Below are 17348 nucleotides of genomic sequence, written 5' to 3' on the forward strand. Positions count from 1 at the left end.
GCGTGCCCTTTTTACGCTTAAATCAGTCAATGGGAATTACAGCAGACGTAAGTTCTCAGCTTTTTGGCAAACTGCATTCATAAACTGTACAGGTGAGATGCAAAGATGACCAGACAGGTTTTTAATTAGAACTAATAAACATAATAATTGAAGAAAAACTGGACCATAAATTTATCAAAAGTACTGGAACACTCAGCACATCCAGTAAGTTCTTAATAATTCAATTAAAACCTACAAAAAGACACAATCAACACAAATAGTTCATTCAGTTTAAGCATTGTTTACAGAAAACTGCATGCTCAAAAAATGTTGTGTTTCACTCCCATTTCTTCTTGTTGCATTTGAAGCTCTATTTGGAAGATCCAACCATGCAAAATATTTTGCCATTTTTTGAAGTGGTCTTAAACTTTTGATCGGGACTGTATGATCAAATCATCCAGTTTATTGACTCTAGTAAGCAGATGTGATGCATTGCAGTTTCCTTTTATGACACTTCTACTTTCACTTCATTTTCAGCTATGGAAGTTGCAGAGCTTAATTTTCAGCCTTCATTGCTGATAAAACCATAAATTCATAGACTGTTTCAGCAGCATTAGAGATGATTGCAGAAATGTGAACAATTTAACATCCAGCATTTTAGATGTTTTGTTTTTTCTTTTTTTAAAAGGATCAACTCGCTTACTGAATTATTCAATATGTTTGGAAGAGCTGGTTTGGATACTGGCCTGCTTCAAAATTAGAGTAAAGAAATATGTTTTCCACAAGGGGGCAGCATTTATCTGTGTGTGGCAAAATGCTACTGGGTCCAACCACAGGCTGCCGCTTTAATGAGTACTAACGCTGAGTCAAACGCGCGCACTTCAAAACGCCTTTAGTTCATTTCTCCTGATTTTTAACCACAATATAAATATCATCAAATCATTAAAAGACACATTTTAAAGGAGCTTACTAATAAACGCAGGTTGTATTTTTTAACATCTGTCAAGTTTAACATTATTAAGTGGGCTGCTACAAACAGAAACTCTCGCGCACAGTACGCACTGAATAGGCTGTGATACTCTTAAGCTCCTGGTTCTGGCCACACCCTTAGCACAGCCGACTGAACACGTTGGACCAGTGATGACTCCCAGAGGGTGTGTCCCGCTGCTGTGAAACGCAGCACTGTTCACCAGCACCTCCTCCTCCTCCTACTCCTCCTCTTCCTTCACCGCCTCCTCCTCCTGGCTTTTTAGAAAAAGCTGAAGGCGCCCACACTCAATGCAGCAACGTCAGAACAGTGCTCCTCTCTAAGGGGGGAAAAGTGAGAGAAATTCCCAGAGGGTTTGCGCGGAGACTGCTGGAAATTTTCACCTGGAGTAAAACCTGCCGAGCTAGGATATTTAGAGGGTATCAGAGGCTCTCCTGTAACCATGGGGGACGTGGTTTCCTCTCACCTGGATGAGGATAGGCGGGAGATGATTACAGGTGAGTACCGTTGCGCTTTATAACAACCTTATTACAGAGTTTTGAGCATGTCGTTGCCTCGGTGTTGCCTTTAAGAAAATCGATTTATATTACTTTTAGCATCTAAACTGCAGAAATCAAGTATAGACGGTTACTTTTGTGCCACCGCCTTGTAGGTGTGCTTTACTTGAAAGCTTCCCCTGAATCTCAACTCCACTGCAGCCCTGTTTCTTAGAGATAATAAGTAGGTTTCCAATGTTGCAGCATGTTTGTATAAGTTATGGACTGACTGCTATTTAAGTCTCAGATTGCTCCACAGAGTGAGCTGGGCAGCAGGTCTGGGCGTCTATTAAAGTCATGCGAGTAGAGGAACAATACAGACACTGAGATACTTCAATGGGTATAACGTGATCCCTGTCCTAGAAGTAGCTTGGTGATGCGTTCAAGGTTCAAAACCACTTCAGGGATTGGGGAAAAACTAGTGGGTTTTTTTTGTTTTGTTTTTTAAATGCGTGGAGTTCAATTGTCCAGACTTGTCCTTTCCTAAAACTTTTGTGTCAGTCATTTCAGTCTCAGCTGGGATGCCCCTTTAGTGCAGGGTTGTAATCCTGTCTGTGTGCATACGCTGGCAGAAGCACTCCTATGAGGAAACCCAGAATTATTCTCTAGAGGCTGAGGCACCGTTTGTTTGTTGGATTTTCCTTTTGTGAGCAGAAATAGAAAAAAAAGTGGGAAGAATCACCCTGTTAGAATATGGCTGTTGTAAAAAAAATAAAAATAAAATAAAAATGCTAAGTTCACTTATAAAAGGATAAATATCAAATGTAACTTCACAGATATGAGGGGTTTTCTTTGCCTTTTGTCTGACTTTTGGGCTGCTGGCCAGAGAAATACATGTTTTCTGTTGTCCTATACTGATCCAAAGATGTGTGACATTCAGAATCAGCAGAAACTGGGCTTTAGAAAGTACAAGGAAGGTGTTCAATGTGAATGTTCTTGACCTTAGGAACAAAGCAAAGCAATCTGGTCTTACTGGCTTTTTGGAGCCCTCAGCCACATGTGCTGGTCTTCATTCACTCAGTCAGGTATCATCATGTGTCTTACTGCAAGTCTTGTTAATGATAAAATATATGTTAAAAATATCAAATGTAAGGTTCTCATGACTGTGGAAAGCTACGAGGGTAGAAAATATTAATTTTAGCTACGTGCAGACCTTCATCGTTAAAGTACCCGAGTGCAGTATTTCCTGCTTACGAGTCCACTCAGAAAAAGATCCATACAAAGAGACTAGTCAGAGGGAGAGGGGAAGATAACAAGTGAAGCAGGTAGAAACATGTCACAGGTTTAATAGCTGAAACCGTCTGACTCTCACACACACCCCTCTCTGCGTTGTTCCTGCCAGTATCTTCTACAAATCAACACAGTGAAAACACCCACATCAACAGAAGACAAGTGAACACCTGTGCATGTCTTTAAAGAAAAAAGAAAACTCCTTCTTTTTATCCAGGTCTCACGTGTTGATGTGTTTGCACCTTTTAAGTTTGTGTGTGAGACAGGGCGAAGACAGTCAGCGTTTTTAAGTCAGGAAGCTTGTTGTGTCTAACTCCCACAAAGGTGACTACTCAACGCTCGCTGCTAACGCAAACCCTGATAAAATGATCTCTTCCCCTATAGGACCCACACAGCAATCCCATGTGTGTGACACACATGCAAATCATAACTGCCTGCTGACCCACATGTTCATCCATCTGTGGTCTGCTTAAGGCAGAAATAACCAACACACTCAAACCTTGGCCTTGATATGTGCTGCCTACTATCAAACCCTTGAAATATAAGCGATCATCCTCAAAGAATTAGTTAGTAGATTAATCGTTTCACAGCAGGTTTTAGATAAAAACATCCATAGAAACAGAGTCAGATCCAGTCAGCTGTTCCTGGTGATCAGCTGACTTTTCTGGATGGCGTCACAGCGTTCGCTTTTGAGGAGCTGCACGTGTTGCTCTGAAATTTGGTACAAAAGAAATGAAGATGGTAGCTTTGATGCTAAACATTAGCATGACAGCACTGTTACGGGGGAACAAAAAATCAAAAATCAGTTTAAAAAAAATAATAATAAATTTGTATTTATATTAGAGATCAATAGAAAATGGACCAACACTGCAGTAAAAAAGATAAGAAGCTAATAGTTAAATTGAGCAACAAAACATGAACTATGTTATGTGAGCGACACCGCCCTCAGATAGATATAGAAACAACTTGTGTATGCATAAATGACTTTTGCCAACATGACGCAAAACAGGTAATTATAAAAAGGGACAACATGCCTAACTCAGGCACACCTCAGACTGTTTGCGCACACGGTTTAATAAATCTGTTCAAAATAATGTTCACGCACATGTCTGCCTTTGTAGTTTTATTAGTATTTTATCATTTTTTATTAATATACTCACTTATCTGGCTAAACCTTTTGATGTTAAACAGTGGATAGTGGATGATTGATGATGACGATGACTGATGATGATGAGGATTGGTGCTTGATGACAACTGATTGTTATTAATCATCATCAGTTGCTGGCAGTGATTGATGATAATGAGGGTTGGTAATTGATGACGACACTGATTGACAATGACGACTGATTAATGATAAGTGGTGATGATTGTTTTCTTTCTCTCCTTCACAACAAAACTGTAAATCCACTCCTGTAAAAAATGCATAATTTGGTTTTTAAGCACCGACAGAATTCATATCCAACTCATCTTTATTAATCATACATTTATTCCACAAATATTATATTTGCCTTAGGAAATTGTAATTATTCTAAGAGAGCCATGGTATTCAAAGAATCCTGAGCTCAAACCTTGGGGATAATAGGAGAGGAGAACTTCCAGTTGGAAAAAAAACTTCATAAATCTTATTTTGGAACAAAGTCAGCAAACCTTTTAAGCCTTCTTAAAGCATGTTTTAAGGGTCGTTGTATACACACAGTTGTTATGCTCCAGTGGGCCTGAAAATGTAAGTCAATTTAGATAATGCTCCAAAATAGCTGCAAAATAGAAGTGCATGAATGCATTTTAAGTTGGCTGCAGAGTTTCAAGACTTATTTCCTGAAAGAATTTGTCACTGCAAACTGCTTTTCCTTTGCTGTTCTTCGGTTTTCCTACTTGGAAAGATTGTGGGCCCTGCTGTCCTTTGCTAATCTTAAGCCCACTTCAGTGTACATCTACTGAACAATGCCTTTTTGTCTGCAGTGTCCTTTTGCCATCAGTTCGTCCATGCTCTTGTCTACAGTTATTTGTTATTCATTACAAATGCACTTAAAGAATTGAAGGAATGAAAAAAAGGTTTACATCAATGTCATGAATCTGGGTTATGGGCTTAAGATTTTAAGTAAGCATAGGGAGCACTGAGAGAGTCTGTAATTCTTGTACAAGACAAAAAAAGAAAGCTAAAATATGTGCTTTTTTTGTTGGAGGTATTTGTGATAAATTACTTTCCAGAGTCTGAAGCTAACCCTAACCATTTCCTGTTTCATTTAATCCTCTAAAAGGACATGCAAACACTGGAAAATACTTAAGTATGACGTATAAAAAGTACCAAAAGTAGAGTTCCATTTTTACTCTATTCCACGATGTCACATGTAAAGTAAATAGCAAACAAGGGATGGAGGAGGGTTGTAACAACTATAGCACGGCTGTACAGTTTGAATGAGAGAACTGAGTATGTATTTTATGATGTGGGCTTTGTTTTAATTTCTAAGTGCTCATTTACAGCTTCCAAGTCTGCTGATTTTGGCTCAGCAAGGCGAACAGTGGAAAGTACCAACTCTCTGCAAGTTTGCAGTGGAGGCCACAGTAACCGGAGCGTAATCTAGAGGAAATTTAGCCAGGATAAAGAGAGTTTCCATCCAGAATCAGATATCCTCTGCATTTTTTCTGAGACTAACTGTTCTGAAGGCAGACCCTGTCTGATAAACCCACCGAGGGTGAAGAAAAAAAATCCTTCAATAAAAGGAATGGAATGACAAACCTGACGAGAGATTCAAAGCCATCGCCTGGAACAATTTAAAGTACTTGCTGATGTTTAGTTTTTCCAGGTGCCTTGCTATCTTGCAGCCCCTTAACCTGTCCTCCCCTCTCATCCTGGTATGTCATGGTGTTTTTAAATGTGTGTCCCTGTCCCCAGTCTCCTCCGCATTCCCTCCATCTATCCTGTCCTGTCAGCTCTTTCCTTCCTGCTCTCCCACTGCAGGCCGGCTCCCTCCTTCCTGCGTCGTTCCTTCCATAAACAGATCATAGTCAACACTATATGCTGCTGAATGAGCCGAAGACACCGATCGGCTCGTACACCAACTCTTTTCCAGCACTAGAACGTGGGAAAAGCCTTTGTCTCCTCCAGCAGGTTCTCAGTCTGTTTATTAGGAAGCTGAATGACAACAGATAACAAATCTCGAGGATATGTGGAACACAGAAAAGTCTTTCAGCAATACCAGGAGCTTTGCTTTTATACAAACAAGGACTTAAGCTAACAAATATATTCAGAACTTAATAATAATTTGATGTATACAAATGATGAAGAGAAACCAGCTGCCATAGTCTGAAATGCTCAAAGTTAAAAATGGTTCGTTAGTATAAACTTAAATATTCCTTTTAGAAATTCAAGTTTGAGTTTAAAGATCAGATTTTAAGATGACTTAAAACAGGTTAAAGGATGATTTCAGAGTACTTTTTCTACTGTATTGTGCACTTACCTGATAGTATTTTTTCATGAGAGTCGGCATTATTTCAAGTCATTTCCATAATAAATTCTGAACGTTGGCTAAAATATAATGCATGCTCTAATATACAGTGTTGTTGCTACATTTTGCTCTCAAGTCACTCAGGTTGAGTCATATTTAGGGTGTTTTGCTAAAGTTTTGATTCACCAATCATTTCCTCATAATTTGCTTCCAGTGAGGCAGACTTTCTTGTAAATGAATGTGATCTTGAGCAATAGCGCTCCAGGTTCTCTGAAGGTCTTTCAAAGTTTTTCTTTGGACATTGGTTGTTTTTTCACTCATTTTCCACCCAGTCCTTGTACCTTATCATTGTCTCAGGAATTTCTTTTCTTTGTTGTTATTGATAACACTGATCGTTCAAGCACAAAAGCAGCTAACAGTATTGTGTTTATACGTAACAGACAACTTCATAAAGGACGAGTTTTAAATTGTATCTTTAGGTATTTTATTACTAATAGCCTGTCGTAAAAATAAAATAATCAAAATAATTTATTCCTATTTCTCTTGTTGAATCTATGAAAGATGCCAAAGATGACAGAGCAAAAGAAATAGTATTTTTCCACCAAGAAGGTGGGTCCCTAAGAACTGTTAGCCAAAATTCATAAGGAAGGGAAAGTGGGAGAAAATGCTGAGAAACCAAGGTATGAATTCAAATTTGTCATCAATATGTGCAGAGGAGGTCAAGAGAGAGGTGCATCAGTGAGTTTCTACAGCCATCTGTAAAACATGGTGGAGGCTCTGCACTTTAGACAGTGTTGTTGGGAACCTTACAAAAAATTGGTAGAATTATGAACACAGAAGAGTACCATCAGGTTTAGATCCACTATTCAACGCCACCTGGAAATCATCTAATCAGCAGCAGCTTCGTTTTTCAGCATGACAGTGACACACAGCGTCAATGCAGTGAAAGTATATCTGGATAGAAAAAAATGCAATGGAACATTATCGGTCATGCACTGGCCTCCCAAGAGCCCATAATTAAAGCCCATAATTAAATCCTTGTAATTAAAACAATGTGGGAACATCTCGACAGAGGATGGAGCAAAAGGCAGTCAACATCCAAAGGAGAGCTTTAAATGACCTTCAAGAAGCCCGGAGAATTATTCCGGAAGACTTAAAGACTTTCAAAGGCAGCTTGCCTCAGACAGTTCAGGCTTTGTTGAAGAATAAAGGTGGTCGAACCAAATACTGACTTTAAAACTTGTTATGATTGTACAAATGCTTTTGCCTTTTATACTGCATTTCTGTGTGTTTTGTCACTTCTTACAATAAATTGCTGCACCTTTTCCCGATTTTCCTAGCAAAATATTAAGAAATGAGGGCTGGGTTAAGATTTTTATATTTACACATGCCTGCGTAATGATAGGAATTACAGTGACTCGTTTTTTAACTTTTACAAAAACTACATAGTATTAACTAAAAATACTTTCATTTATTCATCATACAGTTTAACTGTGATCGTGGTTCTTTGTTCGTTCTGACTTTTGAAGGTTTGTGTGTGTAAAACCAATATTTCCAGCGATGCAGTCATTCCATAAACTGGAGTCTTTTAAATGTGTCATAGTTTAAATTCAGTACAATTAAAATAAAATTGAACAAAACAAAGTCTTGCTTTAAAATTTATGTAACGACTGAAGTAATACTTCAGCTGTGAGCCTATTAGAGCTTCACCTTATACGACGGTTTGTGCCGATCATACGTGAGAGGTACCGCTTTGTTGAGCTTTGCCTGAGAATCGCTATATCAAATGTCCAGTTTACATTTTATTATATGGGAATTTTCATAAAGAACCGATAGCAGGAGTAAAGGTTGAGGCCTTTAAATAAGCAGGTGAAAGAGACAGCATGCCTTTACACGAGAACAGCAGCTCTTTATCTAACTCAGTTAATTTTTGACAATGAAATTTAAACTGCAGTACTGGTGACTTTTGAAAAACATGCTTAGATTAGAGTGAACCAGTCTGTCCTTTCAGGAATTTAATTTCTTTTCCCTCTGACTTGGGTTGCCAGATTCAAAATAAAACATTAAGCATTTAAGTACTATAATTAGGTCAATTTCTGACTTTATAAATGTCTAAAGTTACCTTGTGAAACAAAACTGCAGAACTTATCATTTGTCCTTCTACTGTAAGACATAACATAGATTGTGTTAATCATGCACTGGTGCAGAAGACGACACATTCCCTGATTTTGTGTGTGTGTGTCTCTCTCTCCCCATGCAGTTCGGACCAGACAATGGATGAAAGAGTTCGGCCAAGTGTACGAGCAGCAGTATGCAGTCGCTCTGTTCAACAGTGTCCGCTTTGAGATAGAAGGAGGAGGAGGGACGCAGTCTCAGCTGCTTCACAGAAAGGTATGACACTTGGTCATTCAATGGGAAAAAAAACAAAACATAAAATAGTGGCCTCCACTGGACCCCCTCAGAATCTGTTTATATTTCTGAACATTTGCATGGCTTTATTAAATATACAAAGCACAAGAGACAGCCAGGTGGAATAGAGCGTGGAGAGGTGGAGGTATGCTCTGGATAGAAGAGGAATAGAAGTCAGTAGAAGCAAAACAGAATGCATGTGTGTGAATGTGATGGGGAAGGGTGAAACAGTGAACCCTGGGGTCAACCATCCAAAGCAACAGACAGTGCTAAAGAGATGAAGCAGAGAGGAGAGCACAGGCAGGGTGGAGCAGGTGGAAACCAGTGTCAGGAAGGATATCAGCAAAAGTGAAAGAGAGGTTTACAAGATGTTAGTGAGACCTGCTATGACGTGTGGTTTGGAGATGGTGGCACTGACAAAAAGACAGGAGTTAAAGGTTTTATTGGGAGTGAGCAGGATGGACAAAGTAAGAAATTAGTACATCAGAGTTTTGGCATTGTTTAAACAAGTACACAGGCGGGACCAGTGGATGCTGACTATGGATCTGGCAGGCAAGAGGAAGCCCATAGAGAAGACTCATGGATATGGTGAGAGAGAGGACGTGCAGGGGGTTGGTATGAAAGAGCAGGACGCTTGGGTTAGGGGGAGATGGAGGCAGAGGATTTGCTGTGGCGACCCACAGCAATGAAGCAATGAAAGGTTTCCTTCATCTACACTTTGCTACCACGTTTAGTGGAACTTGAATTTGCGTTTTAGCGGCTTAAACCAAAATCTACACACCCATGGTGATTAAGTAGAAATGCAGTTTTATGTTCTTTTATGTTTATTAAGAGCTACACAGTGAATACCAGTGATTTATTTTTTTATTTCCTTCAGTTCACAAGAAAACTGTGAGCTACGGCGGAGATAGTAGTGCCACATATTTACAATTGATAGCTGAATAATAACATTATTGGTCCTCTTTGGTTTTTCAGTTAACATTGGCATATTTGGAGTAACCAAGGCAATTATATTCTATTCTCCTTGTTCTAATAAAACTAAATTATCTTTATCATTTCTCTGTAATAATCATTATACTGTTAGGGATGAAATGCAGCTAAAAAATGTAGTTCCTGTGGACAAAAATAATAAAAATCAGTAATTCAACAAATCATGACTTTTGTCTTTGGCACCCAGTTTCCTTTTTTCAGCCAGATTTTGGTCACATAAACCCACCTCAGTGCTGTCTTTGTTAGGCCAACAGACTTTGATGATGCACACAGTGCTTGAATGAGGTCACCTTTGGGAATGTACGAGGACATTACCTAATGAGCAAGCCCCCTGCTTTATTTCTCAGTGGTCTTTGTGTTCCCTTTTATCTTTTTGGTCACTTGTTGAAGGCTGGATTTTTTATTTTATTTATTTTAAATCCAAGTTTTTTTTTACTGTGGAGGGAAAGTTGAGCTCATTTTACACACGAGCAGAGGTGCTGTTTCTCTTATGCAAGTTCATCTTTTCTGGTCACTGTGTGGGAGTCAGCTGCTCGTGTGATCCAGCACACTGCAAGAAACTATCCTGTTTGAAAAGACTTTGACTTATTAAAATGTTGGATTAAATGTGTAAAAACCCTTCTAATTTTTAACTGTAGTGGAATCTATTTGAATCCTCTTCCTATTTTTTTTTTTTTTTTTACTTATAAATACTTGATTGGTTTATGAGCTGATCAGGGACTTTTACCCTCCCACCCCCCACCACCAGTGACCCCACCACAAAATCCACATAAAAGTTTGCAGCTGCTAGCAAACAAAAGCCAAGCCATTTTATAATTATCATTGTTTTTTTGGGCCTACCGTTTCAGTTGCTCGGAAGCAGTAAGCCTGTGTTTTTTCTTCCTATCTGAGCAATTATTGTTTAATCCAAGACAGGAAAACAAAGTAGGTGGTGTATATCCTTTTGTAAACATGTTTCAGTAAAAAAACAAACAAAAAACAAAACAAAAAGAAAACTCCACCCTGTCCTGTTTGGAAAAACCTGTTAAGCATCAAGTTGATTAGTTATGGGAGATTGTAACAACACCCAACTGTCTCAATAATGCACAATATACACACCTGTTATATTTTGTATCCTAAGGTACAGTAACGCATACAATCTTTTCTGTGCGCGTTTGCATTTTTCAGGACCCTCTGGCAGGTCGCACCATCTTCTCAGGGAGTCTGTTTCAGTACCTGGAGGAGAATCGGAAATGGAGGAACCGTTTTGTCTTCGTGCCCAATGACTACACCATAAACCTCTATGAGAGCAAAGCTGTGAGTAAAGCTACTTGATGCACTAGACTTATGTCCGGTTAGACAATTTGAGCACCTGCATTAAAACCATTTCACCACCAACAGGCACACGAACGGGGACTGCACCCAAAAGTAACCATCAACTGCGCCGGGTACAAGGCCCTCACCTCAATGGAGGAGTACATGGAGCTGATTAATAAAAGCCTGCCAGGTTAGAAAATAACACACAATATACAGTTGTTAGTCATCAAATTCTGAAATGACTAAGCCTGTTTTAAGATGCAAAGGGCTCAAAATGACTCTTTCTTTGGATTTTTGTGGTGTTATTTCCACATTGTTTAAGAGTTGTCCACCACATTGGACATAATAAAACCATGGCTTGTAAAACGAAAAAAAAGAAAGAAAGTGAATTCACCATCTGGTTGGTGAGTGCTTCCTGGAGGTTGCTGGCAGTCACTAGGTAAAATCGGTCACAAGGAGGAGTGCTGTACCAAAAACCTCCTTATGATTGCTTTCGCCCCTAGCAGATTGCCACAAGAGCCCATAGTTTTCATTGAAGACGCAGATTTGTCCACAAATACATACTAACTAGCCAAGTGGTAGTAAGACCACATGGCAGTAAGTGCAAGTAAGTTCACCTTCAAAAGTGTGTCTCAGCATTGCAGCCAACATGTTTCAAAATGTTATTTCTAGTTTGCATTGCTCCATTCACAGTTTCACTACCGCCCAGAGTTGCTGGTGAGCATTTGTAGGTGAGTCATCGTGTTCAATGCAAACTACAGCCAACTGCAGCAATTTGCTAGCAGCCAGAGCAAGTGCAAAGAGGTATTTCTAACTTGTTGGGGAATACACATTTTTGCCTAGCAACTGGGGTTTCCCAGGGATCACTGACTCGACTAGAAGTCTGTGTGACTGGAACCTTATTCATTTAACCCTATGATGTGACCATGATTGTCCATAATGCATACATGCATAATACATCCATAATGGTGGGAAGTTATCACACAATTAGCGTCACGTCTACAAAAATAAATGCTTATATCAGTAGTCTTTTATCCGTCTTACATAATAGTCTTATATCAGTAATCTTATCTCCCCTCCACAGTTTGTCTGATTGTTATACTAATATTAAACATCATTATTTCCCTCTCCTAAAGTGCTTTTGAAATCTCATTTCATCATTTGGTCCGTTGCAGGTGTCAAGGCCAAAGTGGGCAGTAACCCATTCATCAAGTGTGCAACTGGGTTCCCCCTCATCCTGTGGCACCCATACGCCCGCCACCACTACTTCTGTGTGATGACTGAGAAGGAGCAGAAGAAGTGGCACGCTGTGCTGCAGGATTGCGTCAGAGACAGTAACAATGGTAACAATGCAAACACAAAGCAGCACATAAATCGGAAGCGACAGAAATGACCAGAAAGCCAGAGGCTGTGGGAAGTTAATGCAATTCGGATTATATGTACATCTTCTGAGCATGAGCAGGGTGTTTCTCTCTCCGCCTTGGCAAACCTCTCTTCCTCTGTACCTTTGTTGGCAGTTCAGATGAGGGTGTGCGTCACAGTGTGAAGCTTTTACATGTCATCTGAGTGAGCAGGTCGATCTGTGCATATGAAATGCTGAAGGAATGAGGTGTATTTGTTTTGTAAATGTTGTTGCCATTGGATCAGAGCATCTGAAACGCTCAAATAGTAGACAACATTAGAAACACAAGAGAAACAATTCTATGTTTGAGAGAAGAGTAGTTTTCTAGTTTGTTTTCCAGGGTATATTTTGATGGTTGAAGTGCAGAGTATCACATAGTATTGCCATATCATTTTATAGCATATTATCAAATTTCTACATTATGCTTTCTAAAGAACATCGCCAAATCATGCTTAAGTACATGGTCAACCCCCAAAGTCCCATTCCAATTACTTTGTGCCTTAAGGAAATGGATAGGTACAACATGTATGTACACCTTAAGGGCTAACACAAAGCCACAAAAGACAGAAAACCACAACTACTGCCAGTTTAGAATAATTGGATGTCCTACGCCTCAACATTCATTTCAGAGACGGTTCGAGTACTCTGAGGAAACGCAGCTACAGGGAAGACTAGCTAACTAAAGCTAACCTATACCAATGTGCTGCTGCTCCAGTTTTTTTGTGAAATATTTGTAGTTAGCCACAAGTTTCCAAACATTATAACTCATTTGTCACTAATTAGAATGAATTAATAAATAAGTTGAACTGAAAATCATTGTTAAATGATGAATTTCACCACTAAGACATTACAATACAGTTGCTGCCTTCCCCGAGATCCTTTTCACAGCTTTTGTTTGAGCTTTATGGTATTCTGGAAGATACAGCACTGTGGGCACTTTTAGCATTTCATTTCACAGTCAAAGGATAAATTGTTTAATTAGGGTGGAGGACTCCTCTTCATATTAGTTTCTTTCTTGTAAAGGTGTGACTCATGTGTCATTGTTATTAAGACAGAAGAGAGACATCCTGGAGGATGTGCAAACAACAGTGTAATACATTTTTGTGGGTGTGTGCATGCATGTGTGTTGCAACACTTGGCTTTCCAGGACCATTTTGAGATTTACATTTTAGAAGCACCGTGATATAAATGACCCGCCTTCTTCCAATAGCTAATTTGCACGTTGGCTGGAAAGTCGAGCTCTGATTGGCAGGAGGAACACGGGCACCCGTTTCTGTGGTATGACTGCACGTGGATGCAGTCCCACATTCAGCGTGCCTCACTTGAGATTAAAAAAAAAGAAAAATACAAACTTGAACAATTTGCTGCTGCACTGAAAGCCATCTAGCTTGTTTGGATCCTCTCGGTTGGCAGAGCATGCGGTTAAGTTATCCCCACTTGTGTTTTAAGTAAGTAAGTGCATTGATCACATTAGGTGTCACTGTAATAATCAAGTCACCTGCATCAAATCAGTCAGCACTTACAGAAAAATGCCAATCACCCGTGTGTATAATTTGTACAGCTGTATCCAATGCAACTTAAACAGTTCTGCGTCACAATTAATGCAACTAAACTTTGTACACAGAATTTAAAATAATAAATAAATGGCGCCAAGATCATCACCGGGCTGACAAAGTTGCTCAACCTGATTCAGTTTTTTTCAGGCTTGGCAGAAGAGCCAACCATTTTGCCAGCCAACCATGTTGCATGAATTCAAGTGTTCTGTTTAACAACACAGTATGATGCTCACAGCTGTTTTCATTTGTATTCATTTAAATACATCCACCGTGTGATAGTTTCTCTGTACCTTTTGTTCCAAAAGAAGAAATTAGATGCCAGCAACTGACTTTTTTGACCAACTCACCTGTTACTCCCAAACACTGCCTGCCTGGGCATGCTCAGTAAGTGTCAGAGTCTTTGCCGCGCATTCCAACTCTGAGGTTGGGCTTAGCGAATATGTTGTAAGCAGCACAGGGTCCCCGTGGCTGTTAAAGGTAACCTCGCTGCTCTTTGGGTGTGTGAACTTGCATTCATGTTTTTTTCTGCTTTGTGCACACAGCCTGCTTCACTTCAGTGCTCTGAGGAAAACCAGAACGCATAAAAGACTCTTCTTGGGAAGAAGGATATATGGTTTTCTGACTTGACCTTTGCCCTTTTAGTTCTTAGTATTCTCATTCAGTCACACAAATAGACAGTAGTTAAATGTCTCTCTGACATATTTGAAGGCAGAGTTAACATGTATGCACTCAAGTTTAGAATTATGACTGATTTAGGCAATTACACATTAAACAGACCGTATTAGTCATGGTACAGAGGATAAAATGGTATCAGCATAGATGCTACATGCAAAGCTGTCCTTAACGGAACACAGACACCATTCAGCTGGCTTTGATAAGCGGAAACCACAAGTTAAAATGCTCACGCTGACACACCAAAGGCATATTTGAATGCACTAAAGTTCTTGCTGCTTTAGCCCTAACAATTCTCCTATAAAACAATTGGGTACTGTTTTGCATCACCTTAACAGGATGATTTGCAAAGCGCCCTGCTAATCAGCTCTTCTAACAGGTGACATCATCACATGTCATTGGTCAGCATTTTAAGCTCAGTATTATACTACTATGCTGCTGAGAAATGGACCTACAGCAGCTGGATGTTCTCACAGTTTCAGAGAGGCTAGTGATGTAATGTGTTCATGGATGAAACCAAAAGCTGGTCTATGTTAAAGTGACTACACATGAGTCACTTTGACACATTTTACACACCAGTTCTGCTACCGAGATGGGATGTGGCAATTCAGCCTTATAATTGAGCAATCACTATAAGAAATCAGCAGTTGGGCATGCTTTCAGGCACGATGTCAGTTCATTAATTCATTCATTCATTTAAAATCACAGAGTTGCAAAGTTAAACGGGACCCATACCATGTAATTGTGTTCCTGATTTTCTGTCATACATCTGTACTTTTAACGATGGTGGAGGCTGATGCTAAACATGGAACAAAGGCACACTGCGGCATCGCCACCTAGCTGTTGTTTAAACCTTCTTTGTATGAGGGGCAGCCAATAAGATGAGGTTGAAATTTGGCGGCATCATTGACATCCGGATACAATGCATAAAACTAAAACCTCAGGACTTAAAGATTTATTTTAAAGACACACTTAAAGAGAGAATATTGGCTTTTCTGGAAAGGAAACTAAGCCAAGATTTCAGTTAAGTGATAAAGGAATACAAAAAGCAATCTGTGATAAGGAAAAAAGGACAGGAAGTTAGGGTGTAGAAAAGTGAGGAAAGGGTCAATTAAATCTTTACTTCAAAAGAGTATAAGAATAAAAATACAGGGATGGAAATGAGCATGAGAGGTCCATTTTAAGGTGTTACGTCATGCGCTCAAATGTAGTGTGCAACCACAGTCTGGGTGCTCGAGTTTCAGGAAAAAACTGTCCCTGCCCCCACTCCACTGTAGTTATCCTCATAGAGAGTAAAATGCAGTAATGACTGAAAGTGGACCTGGTAGACTATCTGTGTAAATCCAGAATTGCAGCTTTTATTTTTACTACACTAGTTAGAAGCAACTAAAAGCACTTTGACCTCATCACCATTGGTCTCGGTTTATAATTTTACATTTTTTTTTGCATCTCAATGATTTTAATGCAAATCAAGATATTTCCTGATAATTCAAATTATTATTACATCCCCAAATTGGTTTAGTTTTTCGCTGTTTGACCTGCAGAAAGCTGTCCATGCTGCAGGGAATCACAGTCATATAGTCAAAGCCTGCTTCAAGCTTCCCGCTAGGGAACCATCAATCGTGGCCAACTCTCCACACCCACAGCCTCCAAAACCAGTCAGCCATCCTCTGCTCTGATCCACAGACCACAGACTAATTAACTGAACAAGAACAGACCTACAATGGGAAAATTCAGAGAACAATAAATCCAGGTTTATAACTCTAGTAGCAGAGCATTGCCCTTCTCTGCATGCAATGTAGTTCAAAATAGAGACATAATGGATTACATGGCACTGTTACCGTACATCATGCTGTGCCAACATGCAAAAAGAACAAACGCAAGGCCTCCTGCATTCACTGTTGCTGGCCTCAGGAGTTTAAAATGGCATGTTAGGACCTATTCAGTCATAGTTGTGAAGTCTGTAGCTGATGGTAAGTTTCAGCGAGTGTTTACTGTACTGTGGGTTTGGCTGGTTCCACGGGTCTGCACCATATGGGGCAATCCTACTCATGCATGTCAGTGGAAGCAGCAGCAGCAGCAGCACTTTGACTCAAAGAAAGAAAGGAAATGTTGGAAAACCGCTTTATTCTGAAGGCAGGTGGTCTGAAGATGAAGTCTCAGATCATTTTTGACATGTCGAATAAATAAAAAAAAAGAGACATTTGTCAAGATGAAGGCCTGGGAACTCATCTCCTGGCTTCTGCTGCAGTCCCATCAACCAGAGCGTGGTGAGAAAGGCAGGGAGGGGAAATGCCTTAAATAAAAAGGCCGTGGTAAGTGCTGCCACATGTGCTATTTATACACAGTACACACACACAGACACAAAGTGCAGAGAAACTCTAATCTGCTCCTTGATCTAGCTTGGTTCAGACACATGGCGAATGTGTAGCGGTTTACTGGCCTGGCAGATATTTCTTCTTTCTCTTGGCACCAACAGGACATTTCTCTTTAAAAGGGCATCAAACTGGGAATGCAGCAAATTCACTTTTCAAGCAAATCACACTGGTGATGTGGTCCCAGTGCATGCCTTTAAATATTAAGAATAATACTTAAGGGTGCAAAAAACCTGCCATCTATTCTTTAACTTCATCTGGTAAGCATTCGTTTAGCTGCTCATCCTGGATGGGGTGTGTTCTCATTACTGTTAGCAGGCTAAGAGGAGTTGACCAGAACGTCAGGGATGTATTAGCTCATCCAGTTCATGATCTATCGCAGTTAATTTGCAGTTTAATTTCCTGTAATGTGTGAAGAACAGAAAGAATGTTACAAGTTTTGCTGCCATCAGTTGGCTGTACAAACAAA

At 39.7% G+C, this 17348-nt stretch overlaps 2 protein-coding genes across 2 annotated transcripts in view; one reads left to right on the forward strand and one right to left on the reverse strand.

Annotated features, from left to right (window-relative positions):
* The window catches only part of stxbp1a (syntaxin binding protein 1a), a 64419-nt gene that overhangs the window by 39125 nt on the left and 7946 nt on the right, over positions 1-17348 (reverse strand). The gene's annotated exons all lie outside the window — the stretch shown is intronic.
* Positions 1205-17348, forward strand: part of niban2a (niban apoptosis regulator 2a) — a 29890-nt gene continuing 13746 nt past the window's right edge. Inside the window, exons 1-5 of the mRNA XM_031739049.2 lie at positions 1205-1464; positions 8440-8570; positions 10746-10874; positions 10959-11064; positions 12050-12217. Of these exons, the coding sequence (XP_031594909.1) occupies positions 1410-1464; positions 8440-8570; positions 10746-10874; positions 10959-11064; positions 12050-12217 (589 nt within the window). The 5' untranslated portion in view covers positions 1205-1409. The remainder of the gene's footprint in view (positions 1465-8439; positions 8571-10745; positions 10875-10958; positions 11065-12049; positions 12218-17348) is intronic.

Source organism: Oreochromis aureus, linkage group 7 (genome assembly GCF_013358895.1).
Source record: "Oreochromis aureus strain Israel breed Guangdong linkage group 7, ZZ_aureus, whole genome shotgun sequence".
Lineage (NCBI taxonomy): Eukaryota > Metazoa > Chordata > Actinopteri > Cichliformes > Cichlidae > Oreochromis > Oreochromis aureus.